We start from the raw sequence: 13,819 nt of genomic DNA on the forward strand, positions 1-13,819 counted from the left end.
CAGGATCCAAGCGTGGTTGGGTTCTGGTGAGGGCTCTCTTCCTGGCTTGCAGATAGCTGCCTTCTCTCTTTGTACTCACATAGCCTTTCCTCTGTGTGTGTGCACTTGGAGAGAGAGATTTCTCTCTCCCCCTCCCCCTTCTTATAAAGCCACCAATCCTACTGGATTAGGACCCAACCCTTACCACCTCATTTAATCTTAATTACCTCATAAAAGCCTTATCTCCAAATGCAACCACATTGGGGGATATGGTTTCTGCATATGAATTTAGGGGAATCACAATTCAGTCCATGGAATATGGTAACAATCAAGACTCTTTTAGTTGCAAGTAACAGAAACCAATTCTATTTTAGGTTAAAAATATGTACTGCTTTACTGAGCTGAAAAGTGTAGTGGTAGACTCACAAGAGCCAGGAACTTGTCATGAGGGGTCTCTCCCGCACACTCTCACTCTCTCAATTCTGCTCGCATATGCTGTTCCCATCCTTAGGCTATTTCCAAGACAGTAGTAAGATGGTGAACTGAATACACTTAGCTCATATAGCTCTTTTAACTGAAAATCCAAAGAAAAAGCCAATGTTTCCTCAATAACTCTGGCAAAAATTTCCAGAGAGAACTCTGGCCCAGTTTTCGCCATGTACCCATCTCTCACACAATCACTGAGGCCATAAGAGTGAAGGACAAATCGTCCAGGCCTGGTCACCCTGCACCACTCTGGAACTGGGGAATTGGGATTTGCTGAATCAGCACAAGAAAGGTTATGTTACCAAAATGAAGGGGGAAGGGAAAATTTGCCAGGAGATTAGTACCACTCTACTTCTTTACAACAGGCTGGTTCCTTTTAAACACCCTTTTTCAAATGCCTGTTTTCATGCATTGGTCTCAATGCTCCCTGCAGAGTCTACTCAAGTGTCCACAATTCCCCTGAGCCCAGATTTCTGCATATGAGAAGGGTATTTATGTTTATCCTATTCAATACTCCCAGGCCGAGTGATACCAGAAAGATGGTCCCCTGAGAGATAAGAGCCTTCTTCCTCGAGGATCCTTTCCTATTTTCCCAAAAGTACAAGTCAGAAATATAATGGTTTTCTCTTTTTTGTTCACAATTCATATTATTGCACAAAAGTACCTTCAAGTATTTTTAACATTTTAATGTTTATATATCATTAAATGTATCCTAATTATACATTTCTAGCATTTGAAGAACTTGCTTAAGATCTGATTGTTAATGTTACTTCTATAACGTGACTTTATATGAAATCTCTTTTTTTCTCTATCTCTTTAATTATATTTAGCTTACACCTCCCTTATACAATGTTACTAAGATGGAAGTTCCAACAGCGGTGTGGAGTGGTGGACAGGACCTTGTGGCTGATCCCAAGGATGTTGAGAATTTACTCCCTAAAATTACCAAGCTTATTTATTACAAGTTGATTCCTCACTACAACCATTTGGATTTCTACCTTGGACAGGATGCGCCCCAGGAAATTTACCAAGACCTAATTAGATTGATGGAGGAATGTCTGCAAAATTAAATGTACTTTCCTTTCTCTAAGCAAGCAGATTTTCATGATAATAACGTGGGGTATAGAACTGAAGGTGACCCTCTAATCATTTTCACCTCCTAGTGTCCAAACATTTGTGCAATCCTCTCACCTTGAATATCGGAGGGACCTGAGATGTGCTTCTAGCTAACAGAATTGGCAAAGGTGATGGGATATCACTTCCTGATTAGATTCTATTATATAAGAATCCATCTTAGCAGTCTGCAACAAGAGATTCTCCTTGTTGTCTTGATGAAGTAAACAGATATGTTAAGGAAGCCCACCTGGGAAGGAACTGTGTGTGACTTTTAGGATCTGCAGATGGCTTGTAGCTGACAACCTGCAAAAAACCAGGGCTCCGTCATACAAGGAAATGAATTCTGCCTAAAACCTGAATGAGCTTGGAATCCCATTCTTCCCTGGTACAGCCTCCAGAGGAGAAAGCATCTTGGCCAACACCTGGATTGCAGCCTGGTGAGACCCTGAGCAAAGGATCTAGCTATGGCATGCCCAGACTACTGACCCACAGAAACAATGAGATAATAAAATATATATTGTTTTAAACTGCTAAGTTTGTGGTAATTTATCAGCAGTAGTAAACTACTATTACTGTTAATAGTAATGTTATTATTATTATTATCATTATTATTATTTTGTCTCTGGTTAGAAGCTTGAGAGGCCCTGTTTCTCATTTCCTTTTCTCTTATTTCCCTTGGCCTGATGAAATTCCTTGAACATTTCTTGTTTTGCAGATCTGCTAGTGATTAATGCTTTCAGTGTTTGTCTGAAAAAGTCTATTTTACCTTCATTTTTTTTATTGTGGTAAGGACACAACATGAGATCTACCTTCTTAATGCGTTTTTGACTGTATAGTACAATATTGTTAACTATACGCACTATGCTGCACAAAAGATCTCTAGAACTTTTTCTTTCTGCATGACTGAAACTTTACATCTGTTGGACAACTCCCCATTTCCTTTTCCCCGGAGTCTGGTAACCACCATTCTACTCTCTCCTTCTATGAGTTTGACCACTTTAGATACTTCATATAAGTAGAATTATGCAGTATTTGTCCTTCCATGACTGGCTTATTTCACTTAGCATAATGTCCTTGAGGTTCATCTGTGTTGTTGCACATGACAAAATGTCTTTCTTTTTTAAGGCTGATTAGTATGCCACTGTATGTATACACCACATTTTCTTTATCCATTTGTCCCTCAATGAACCTTTTAGGTTCCTTCCATATCTTGGCTATTGTAAATAATGTTGGCTGAAACTAGGAGTGCATGTATCTTTTCAAGATCTTGATTTCATTTCTTTTGGATATGTGCCCAGAAGTGGGATTGCTGGATTATATGGTAGTTGTATTTTTAATTTTTTGAGTAAACTCTGTACTGCTTTCCATAGCAGCTGCACAATTTCATATTCCTACCAACAGTGCATAAGTGTTCCGATTACTCCTTCCTCACCAACAGTTGATATGAGTAAGCAGAGTCAGAGTTAAAGTGACTTGCCCAAGGTGTTTGAGTTAGTGAGTAAAATAAGATTAGAACTATATTTCCAGAATGCTGATCCAATGTAGTATTTTTGCTACTCATTTTCTTTCTGCAAAAGCTTTACTGCTTTCTCCTTGATATCTTTTTTGTAAATTTTTTATTGTGGTCTAAGTAGTTTATAACACTGTGAAATTTCAGTTGTACGTTAAGATTTATCAAACACCGTATAAAAGTGCCCCTGTAACCCTTGTTCCCACCCATCCCCACCCCCACCCCCAGTAACCACTAAATTGTTCTTTTTGTCCATAAGTTTGTTTATACTCCACATAAGAGTGAAATCGTATGGTGTTTGTCTTTGTCTGGCTTATTTCGCTTAACATGATGCCCTCAAGGTCAAACCATGTGGCTGCAAATGGGACGATTATGTCTTTTTTGTGGCTGAGTAGTATTCCATTGCATATATATAAGCATCTTCTTTATTCAATCATCAGTCACTGGACACTTGGGTTGCTTCCATGTGTTGGTTATTGTGAATAATTCTGCGATGAAAATAGGGGTGCATAAGTCTCTTTGAATTGCTGATTTCAAGTTCTTTGGATAATTACCCAGTAGTGGTTTAGCTGGATCATATGGTAATTCTGTTTTTAATTTTTTGAGAAATCTCCATACTGTTTTCCAAAGTGGCTGCACCAGTTTGCATTCCCACCAGCAGTGGATGAGGGTTCCCTTTTCTTCACAACCTCTCTAACATTTATTGTTTTTTGTCTTGGTGATTATTGCCATTCTAACAGACGTAAGAGGATATCTAAGTGTAGTTTTGATTCGCATCTCCCTGATGATTAGTGATGTGGAGCATCTTTTCATGTGCCTATTGGCTACCTGTATTTCTTCTTTGGAAAAATGTCTGTTCATATCCTCTGCCCACTTTTTGATTGGGTTGTTTATTTTTTCGTAGTTCAGTTGTGTTAGTTCTTTAAATACAATGGAGATTAAAGCTTTATCAGATCTATGACTTGCAAATATTTTCTCCCAGTTGGTAGGTTGTTTTTTTCATTTTGATCTTGGTTCCCTTTGCATTTCAGAAGCTCCTTAATCTGATGAAGTCCCAGTTGTTTCTTTTTTCTTTTATTTCCCTTGTCTGAGTGGACATCATATTTGTAAAGATCCTTTAAAGGCAGATGTCAAAGAGTGTACTGCCTATATTTTCTTCCAGAAATTTTATGGTTTCAGGTCTTACCTTCAAGACTTGGATCCATTTTGAGTCTTTTTGTGTATGGAGAAAGATAATGGTCTACTTTCATTCTTTTGCATGTGGCTGTCCAGTTTTCCCAACACCATTTGTTGAAGAGGCTTTCCTTTCTCCATTGCATGTTCTTGGCTCCTTTGTCAAAGATTAGCTGTCTGTAGATGTGTGGTTTTATTTCTGGGCTTTCAGCTCTGTTCCATTGATCTACATTCCTGTTTTTGTACCAGTACCATGCTTTTTTGATTACTATAGCTTTGGAATATGTTTTGAAGTCAGGGATTGTGATGCCACCAGCTTTGTTCTTGTTTCTTAGGATTGCTTTAGCTATTTGGGGGTCTTTTGTTGCCCCATGTGAATTTTAAGATTCTTTGTTCTATTTCTGTGAAGAATCTCATTGGGATTCTGCTTGAGATTGTGTTGAATCTGTAGAATGCTTCAGGTAGTATGGACGTTTTAACTCTGTTTATTCTTCCAGTCCACGTACATGGACTATCTTTCTGTTTCTTTATGTCATTCTCAGTTTCTTTCAGTAATGTCTTATAGTTTTCATTGTATAGGTCTTTCACCTCCATGGTGAAATTTATTCCTAGATATTTCATTCTTTTCATTGTGATTGTAAATGGGGTTGTATTCTTGAGTTCTTGTTCTATTAGTTCGTTATTAGAGCATGAAAATGCAAGTGATTTTTGTAAGTTAACTTTGTATCCTGCAATTTTGCTGTAGTTGTTGATTATTTCTAATAGTCTTCCAATGGATTCTTCAGGGTTTTCTATATATAAAATCATGTTGTCTGAAAACAGCTAGAGTTTCACTTCTTCAGTGCCTTTTTGGATTCCTTTTATTTCTTTTTCCTGCCTAATTGCTCTGGCCAAAACCTCTAGTACTATGTTGAATAAGAGTGGTGAAAGTGAGTGCCCTTGTCTTGTTCCTGTTCTCAGAGGGATGGCTTTTAGTTTTTCTCCCTTGAGTATGATGTTGGCAGTGGATTTGTCATATATGGTCTTTATTATGTTGAAGTATTTTCCTTCTATACCCATTTTATTGAGAGTTTTTATCATGAATGGGTGTTGGATCTTGTCAAATGCTTTCTCTTCATCTATGGAGATGATCGTGTGGTTTTTCTTCCTCCCCTTGTTAATATGCTGTATCATATTGATTAATTTGTGGATGTTGAACCATCCCCGTGTCCCTGGTATGAATCACACTTGTTCACAGTGTATGATCTTTTTGATGTATTGCTGTATTTTGATGTAGTTTTCCAATATTTTATTGAGGATTTTTGCATCTATGTTCATCAGCAATATAGGCCTGTAATTTTCCTTCTTTGCCTTGTCCTTGTCTGGCTTTGGGATCAGAGTGATGGTGGCCTTGTAGAATGTGTTAGGAATATTTCCATCTTCCTCAGTTTTTTGGAATAGTTTGAGAAGAATAGGTAATAAATTGTCTTTGAATGTTTGGTATAATTCTCCAGAGAAGCTGTCTGGTCCTGGACTTTCATTTTTGGAGAAGTTTTTGATTTGCTGTTTCAATCTCTTTTCTTGTGATTGGTCTATTCAGATTCTCCATTTCTTCTTGAATCAGTTTTAGGAGGCTGTAAGAATCTAAGAATTTATCCATTTCTTCCAGATTGTCCAGTTTGTTGGCGCATAGTTTTTCATAATATTCTCTTATAATCTTTTGTATTTCTGTGGTATCCATTGTAATTTCTCCTCTTTCCTTTGTAATTTTATGTATTTGAGGCTTCTATGTTTCTTTCTTAGTGAGTCTGGCTAAGTGTTTGTCAATTTTGTTTATCCTCTCAAAGAACCAGCTCCTTGTTTCATTGATCCTTTTTACAGTCATTTTTGTTTCAATTTCATTTATTTCTGCTCTAATTTTTATTATTTCCCTCCTTCTGCTGAGTTTGGGCTTTTTTCTTCTTTTTCTCATTCTATTAGGTGTAGTTTAACATTGTTGATTTGACCCTTTTCTTGTTTGTTAATGTCAGCCTGTATTGCTATAAATTTCCCACTTAGGACCTCTTTTGCTGCATCCCTTAAGAGTTGGTGTGGTGTGTTGTCGTTCTCATTTGTCTCCAAATATTTTTTTTATTTCTCCCTTTATTTCTTCGACTACCCATTTATTGTTCAGTAGCATGTTGTTTAGTCTCCACATTTTTGCTCCTTTTCCAGCTTGTTTCTTGTAGTTGATTTCTAGTTTTATGGCATTATGGTTGGAAAAGATATTAGATATGATTTCAATCTTCTTAAATTTATTGAGGTTGCCTTGTTTCTAAATATATAGTCTATCCTTGAGAATGTTCCATGTGTGCTTGAGAAGAATGTATATTCCGCTCTTTTTGGTTTGAGTGCTGTATATATATCTATAAATTCCACCTGGTCTAGTTTTTCGTTTAAGTCAGCTATCTCTTTGTTGACTTTTTGTCTGGATGATCTTTTCATTGATGTAAGTGGGGTGTTGAGGTCCCCTACTATGCTATGTTGTCATTGATATCTCCTTTTAGGTTTGCTAATAGTTGCTTTATGTACTTTGGTGCTCCTGTGTTGGGTGCATACATGTTTATAAGAGTTATGTCTTCATGGTGGAGAGTCCCTTTTAGCATTATACATGCCCCTCTGTGTCTCTCTTTACCAGTTTTATCTTGAAGTCTGCTTTGTCTGATATAAGTATGGCAATATCTGCTTTCTTTTATTTGCCATTAGCTTGGAGTATTGTCTTCCACCCCTGTACTCTGAGCCTGTGTTTGTCTTTGGAGCTGAGATGTGTTTCCTGGAGGCTGCATCTTGTTGGGTCTTGTTCTTCAATCCATCCTGCCACTCTGTGTCTTTTGTTTGGAGAATTCAATCCATTTACATTTAGAGTGATTATTGATATATGAAAGCTTAATACTGCCATCTTACCACGAGTTTCCCAGTCCTTCTTCATTTCCTTTGCTTCTCGTCCCATGTATTTTGGACCACTAATTTGATTAGGTAGTTTTCTCTGTTGGTTTTCTTCATTGTCTCCTTGTTTATCATAAATGTCTCTATTCTAATTACTTGTTTAGTGGTTACCCTTGGGTTTGTATAGAAAATCTCATAGTTGAGATAGTCCATTTTCTGATAACCTCTTATTTCCTTAGACTATACTGATTCCTTCCCTTTCTTCTTCCCCTTCTAAGTTATTTTTGTAATATCTTTTTCCATCTTGTGTTATGAGTTTGTCATTAAAATGATGAGATCATTTTTATTTTGGTGTTTTCCTTTTCTTTATGGTTGATGTTAAATTTCGGTGTTTACTAACCTGATCTGATAGAGAGCTGCCATTTTCTGATTATTGCCTACTTAGTCATCTCCTTGCCTGGGGCTTTGTAGTCCCTTTCCTATTTTTTTTCTTTTTTTCAGGTATGAGAGCCTTCCTGAGGATTTCTTATAGGAGGGTCTTGTGGCAATGAACTCTCTTAGCTTTTGTTTATCTGGGAAAGTTTTTATTTCTCTGTCATATCTGAAGGAGATTTTCACTGGATAGAGTATTCTTGGCTGAAAGGTTTTATCTTTCAGGATTTTGAATATATCATTCCACTCTCTCCTAGCCTGTAAGGTTTCTGCTGAGAAATCTACTGAAAGCCTGATAGGGGTTCCTTTGTAAGTTATTTTCTTCTGCCTTGCTGCCCTTAGTATATTTTCTTGGTCCTTGAATTTTGCCAGTTTCACTACTACATGCCTTGGAGTAGGTCTTTTTACATTGACAAAGTTAGGAGATCTGGAGACCTCTTTCACATGGATTTGCAGCTGCCTCCCCAGGTTTGGGAAATTCTCAGCTATTATTTCTTTGAACAAGCTTTCTGCTCCATAGTCCTTCTCTTCCCCCTCTTTGAATACCTGTAATCCTCATGTTGCATTTTGTGATTGAGTTAGATATTTCTCTGAGAGCTTCTTCATTTCTTTTTAGTCTTAGTTCTCTCTTCTCCCTCTGAAGCATTTCTATAGTACTATACTCTATTGGCTGATCCTGTCCTCCACATTGTCAGCTCTGTTGTTTAGGGAATCCAGATTTTTCTTTATTTAACCCATTGTGGATTTCATCTCCAACAATTCCGATTGGTTCTTCTTTACGGTTTCAATCTCCTCTGTGAAGAAGCTCCTGAATTCTTTAATTTGTCTTTCTGTGTTGTCTTGTAACTCACTGAGTTTTTTAATGATAGCTGTTTTGAATTCTTTGTCATTTAGGTTATGGATTTGTGTGCCTTCAGGGTTGGTTTCCAGGTACTTGTCACTTTCCTTCTGGTCTGGAGATTTAATATACCTACTCATACTGCTTGATGCAGTGGATTTTTGCTTCCTCATGGTGCTCTTATCTGGTCACAGCTGCCACATACTCCCACCGGGTGGGTAACAGGTGCTGTTCTGGGCCTGGCATGAACAGGGGCTCCCCAGCTCCAGCCACTGACTGCTATTCTCTCTAAGTGATTGATCGATGGAAGATCTGGAACCCCAGGCAGGGAGAGGGGTACTCTCCTACCCAGTGCTTCCCACAACCCCTGCTTGTCTCTCTGTACAGAGCTCTGGGCGATTGCAGGACTGTGCACTTTCCTTTTATGTGGCCACCGCTCCCTTGCTCACTGCTTCATGCACAGGGTGATAGTGGGGCTGCAGTACCAGACAGGGACAGGGGACCTGTCCTCACCTGCACACTTTGCCCACTACCACTGCCACAGTCTGCGCATCATGCTCCAGACTATTCTGGGGCTGCACACTTTACCTGCTGCTGCCACCAAGCTCTGTGGGCTGTGCTCCGGGTGATGCTGGGGCTGGAGTGCCTGCCAGGGATGGGGCACCTCCTTCTGCTGTACACTTTCCCCTCCAGTGCTGCCACACTCTCTGCACCACGCTCCAGATGATTCTGGGCTGGAGTACCGGGCAGGGATGGTGAGCCCTTTTCATCTGTGCACTTCCTGAAGCTGCAGCCCAACTCTCTCCATAGAGCTCCTGTGGATCAGCTTCTACTTCCTCCAGAGGATCCAGCCCCATTATGACTTTCAGGCATATGGCTGCATGGGTCTCTGAGACGTCTTTTGTTATGTGTGTCTGTCCTCTGTTGGTGTATGAATGTCTTCTTCTTTGTATCTTATAGGGGAGAGGCCAAGGGAAGAGTTCACTCTGCCATGATGCTGATGTCACCCCTCTCCCTAATATTTTTAATTATGAGATTTTCCACTGATCCATCTTCCCTATTATTCCTTCAAAAGGTGTTTTCACCATGAAATGCCACTGTACCAGAACTTACAGTGACTTTCTGCTTTATATTTTGTTCCATCAAATGCTAACTCCTCTGTCTTTCAGTTTCCCATAATCTGACTTCACCTGCTTTTCCAGTTACGTTTGCCTCTGCTCCCTTAACCAGATGCACCTCTTTCATTCAAATAAGGTTTGTATACTTAAGTCTTCCCACACATCTTTCTGACTCTCTTTGACAGAATTTGCTTACACTTGTTGCCTTAAACTGAATGGAATTTAATTAAAATTAAGTCACAACATTGCATTTTGTTAAGTAGGATTTTCTTATTTTTATTACTTTATCTGAAACTATTCTTTTTTAATTTATAATTTCTTTTCAGTAGGAGTCTCAAGGTACATCACCATCACTTTCAACAGTCATATCAATTTAATATTTTTGGTCTGAATTTGGATTACATGTTCAGAAATCTGAACACTAGCAACTTCTAGAGGGGAGAAAACTTTAATGTGGAACCATTTTTCAGTTCTACCATAAGCATACTTTGTGCAGGACTTGCAGAATCAGAGGTCTCCTCAGTGATAGAATGTCTTTGTAATCCCTGCAAAAGGAATTTCTGAACAACTCCTCAATGTTACAAGTCATTAATTTTAAAAGTTTACTCTACACTTCTTATGTGTTAGAGGCTGGAGTTACAGGATGAAACAAGGAAAACATGGTCCTTACCCTTATGATTTATGTTGAGTTTAAAATATGATTGGGAATTTTAACCCAATGAGGGTAGTAATAAAAATAACTAACATTGTTTAACACTTATTAACTTATTTCGTATTTATCAAAGATCTGGCCTAAGCTATTTATCCCTGCTCACGTCTCCGTGATACAGGTGCTATGCTTGCCCTATTTTAAAGAAGACCACTGATGTTCAGAAGACTTAAATACTAGCTCTGCACAAATATTTAAGAATTAGAAGCAAATCTGGGTCTTGAGCCCAAAGTTATCCAAATCCAAACTCAAGCTCTGAATACCTCCTTGTGTTATCTCCCTAAAGATACAGATGAAGAAACCCAGGATAGATTATTCTCATCAGGGAAGCTCCTGCTTGTTAGAGAATTCTTGGGGCCCTATATAGTGGGCAAGGCCAGAATTTAGTACAGATTTAAAGTAAAGAGAGAGACTAAAGCAAAATCTATGTCACCAGAGCTACAGAGAGGGAGTGGCTGAACCAGCAACAGGGACAGAGAACGGGTAATGCCAGGACAGAGCAGTAGGTCAGTATGTAAAACAGGCTAGCCAAGTTCTGAGTCAAAAGAAGGTTGGCAAAGAAGACCAGGCCTGCCAATCTGCTTGATATTCATCTGCAAAATCTGTTGACAGATGTGTTTCAATGGCTTTCCATAACTGGAACACTTTAAGGAAGAAGCCAGGAGTCATCTGCTTAACCTTACCCAGTGCAATTCCTCTCAATGAAGCCCTGCCCTGCAACATTGTAAAATTACCCAACCCTCAAAAGAATACTCCTCCCTTCTATATTTAGCAGAATCACAAATTTTGAGAAGTCACTATCCTCTGTAAGAAAAGGTCTTTTGTTTATCTTCATACCTGAGATTTCTAACTCAGAAGAATTAGATCCAGGAAGTTGTCAAACTTGTAAGTGGCTTTAAATGATGGCATAATCATTTTAGTGACATTTTCTCTATCAGTAAATGTTAAATCATTTTTAAAAAAGTTTAAGTAATTGTTTGGCATGTGTTATTGGAATAAAGTCAATGTAATAAACTGTCTTTCTAGATTTACTGACCTCGAGAATAATGGCAAATATTGTGCTTTTGATAAGGGGTTGTAGCTAAATATTTGTGTGCATGTCTTTTTTGCTGGACAATAAGACTCAAAGCTCAGTTGGGGAGCAGAGGCCAAGCACTTGAGAAGATATATTTAATGATTCAGATAGTAGGAAGTTTCGTAGGCAGATGTTCAATTCAGGTCAAATACATGATGTAAAATTATGTATTTGGGAGGAGTACTATACAGAAAAATAAAGAATCTGGTTGAAGAAAAGTTTCAAAAAAAGAAAATAAACAACAAGCACAAGATGAATAGTACAGAGCTGCTCTCTCCAATACACAGCAACTAGTCACATATGACTGTAGAAGAACTTGAAATGTGATTAATCCTAATGGAGATGTGCTGTCACCAGGTTTAAAAGACATAGTACAGAAAAAAAAAAAGAATGGAAGGTCTCTCATTAATAGTAATATGTGTTACATTTTGAAACAATATTTTAGATCTATTGGTTTAAATGAAATACAAAAATTGATTTCACCTGTTCCTTTATACTTTCAAAAAATGTGACTATAAGAAAAATTTTTTTTTTTTTTTAAGATTTTATTTTTTCCTTTTTCTCCCCAAAGCCCCCCGGTACATAGTTGTGTATTCTTCCTTGTGGGTTCTTCTAGTTGTGGCATGTGGGACGCTGCCTCAGCGTGGTCTGATGAGCAGTGCCATGTCCGCGCCCAGGATTCGAACTAACGAAACACTGGGCCGCCTGCAGGGGAGCGCGCGAACTTAACCACTCGGCCACAGGGCCAGCCCCGTGACTATAAGAAAATTTAAATTATATATGTAGTTCACATTACATTTCTGTTGTACAGCACTGGTATAGAGAAGAGTAAGGTAACTATCTCTTAAGAAATCTGATTATTTGTAGAAAAACTTGAATAATTCTGCATTTACAAGTTTTTTTAAAAGTCTGGAGAAGCGAGAGAATATGGATTGTGTGAAAGATATCAGATTGTGCCATAGCGGCTACCAAGTTTAAGAATAATTTGGAGGCACAACAGCAGAAAAACTGCCACTGAATAGCAATTTTTTGTTGTATTAGTGTATGATGTAATTTACAACAATGGTGGACTTATTCCAATTTAGTACAAAAACAGAACAAGGCTGATTTTCCTATGAATGTACTTTCTCCGATTAAAAGTACTATAAAACAATATTAAGAAAAATGCCTTGAAACATACTTAAGTGGAGAGATCAGTAGACTTTATAGCCAAGCTGACTGTGTATCAAAGTACATCTGACATGAAGTAAATACTCAGTAAATAATTAAGAACTTGCTAGTATTATTAATAATAACATTATTATTATTCCTCAGTAACTAAGCAACATTCTCTGGACTTCTAGATTCATCCATTAGCTTATTTGTTCACTCACTCTGAAAATACTTTTGATGTTGATGGTGATTAGGAGAGGGATGAAATCAAGATAATGTGATACTAAAAACCATCTACCCATTTTCAGGGGTGCTGGGGAGTTTTGAAGGTGGTTTAACAATAATTTAACACAATAGAAAATTCACTCAGGAAGAAAACAGGAGCATATATCAAAACATCCAATGTTACCTCTTTGCACATTCCAATCATTTATTTACCTACTCAAATTGATAAAATTATATCTAAAATTAGATCCAACTTGAAATTCTGTCTAACTGTTCTGTGTGTGTGTGTGTTTTTAAAAAAGAATCTGCATTTGATTATGCTTTCTACAGGAATTCAGATACAAAATCAGCTGTAGAGAATACCATACGTAATTCTGCCCAGTCAGTAAGCAATTAGGCAGGTAAATCTGCTTGGAGGAATGGAAGGTATAAATTTCCACCTATTCAATGGTATGGCCCTTGGGCTTCATTCTCACGAAGCTTTGACATTTGCCACCAATACAGTCCTAATCCTGCCACTCTGGGATGCTGATATCAAGGGCAAGTGCCTGCACTTTTGGTAATAAGTTCTCTGCAAGTAATCTTTCCTTTGAGCATTTTGGATTGGGATGGGTGTATGTTCAATTTGCTTATTATGGCTTCCTTTTAAGATTTTCAATATTTCAGTCATTTATGATGGATAGAAATTTTTACTTGTCATTTCTCTCTTCTGCCTCTTTATCACAGCCATACTGTGTTTGAAGTTATGTGTGGTACAGTGGAGCTGAAATGGAGATTCATTGACACCAACACTAAGGAGAACATGCTATGCTTTAACAGGTGATCTCAAAAACAACTTTTTTTTTTTTTTAAGATTTTATTTTTTTCCTTTTTCTCCCCAAAGCCCCCCGGTACATAGTTGTATATTCTTGGTTGTGGGTCCTAGTTGTGGCATGTGGGACGCTGCCTCAGCGTGGCCTGATGAGCAGTGCCATGTCCGCGCCCAGGATTCGAACCAACGAAACACTGGGCCGCCTGCTGCGGAGCGCGCGAACTTAACCACTCGGCCACGGGGCCAGCCCCCAAAAAACAACATTGTTTTTTATAGATATCTTGAACATTG

The 13,819-nt window shown here is 38.2% G+C and overlaps 2 protein-coding genes across 8 annotated transcripts in view; both read left to right on the top strand.

The window, feature by feature from the left end:
• Positions 1-2,108, top strand: part of LOC124236129 (lipase member K) — a 48,839-nt gene extending 46,731 nt beyond the window's left edge. For all 4 annotated transcript variants that reach the window (XM_046654845.1, XM_046654847.1, XM_046654849.1 and 1 more), the window contains one exon: positions 1,296-2,108. In XM_046654845.1, the coding sequence (XP_046510801.1) occupies positions 1,296-1,535 (240 nt within the window). In that variant the 3' untranslated portion in view covers positions 1,536-2,108. The remainder of the gene's footprint in view (positions 1-1,295) is intronic.
• A 7,365-nt stretch (positions 2,109-9,473) lies between these two features.
• Positions 9,474-13,819, top strand: part of LIPN (lipase family member N) — a 35,274-nt gene continuing 30,928 nt past the window's right edge. For 2 of the 4 annotated variants that reach the window (XM_046655418.1, XM_046655419.1), the window contains exons 1-2: positions 9,478-9,692; positions 13,444-13,536. The gene's annotated coding sequence lies outside the window, so the exon portion shown is untranslated. Of the gene's footprint in view, positions 9,693-13,443; positions 13,537-13,819 lie in introns of all 4 variants that reach the window. The other 2 variants (XM_046655421.1, XM_046655420.1) reach the window with 2 other exon arrangements.

This window comes from Equus quagga, chromosome 2 (assembly GCF_021613505.1).
Source record: "Equus quagga isolate Etosha38 chromosome 2, UCLA_HA_Equagga_1.0, whole genome shotgun sequence".
Taxonomy (NCBI): Eukaryota; Metazoa; Chordata; class Mammalia; order Perissodactyla; family Equidae; genus Equus; species Equus quagga.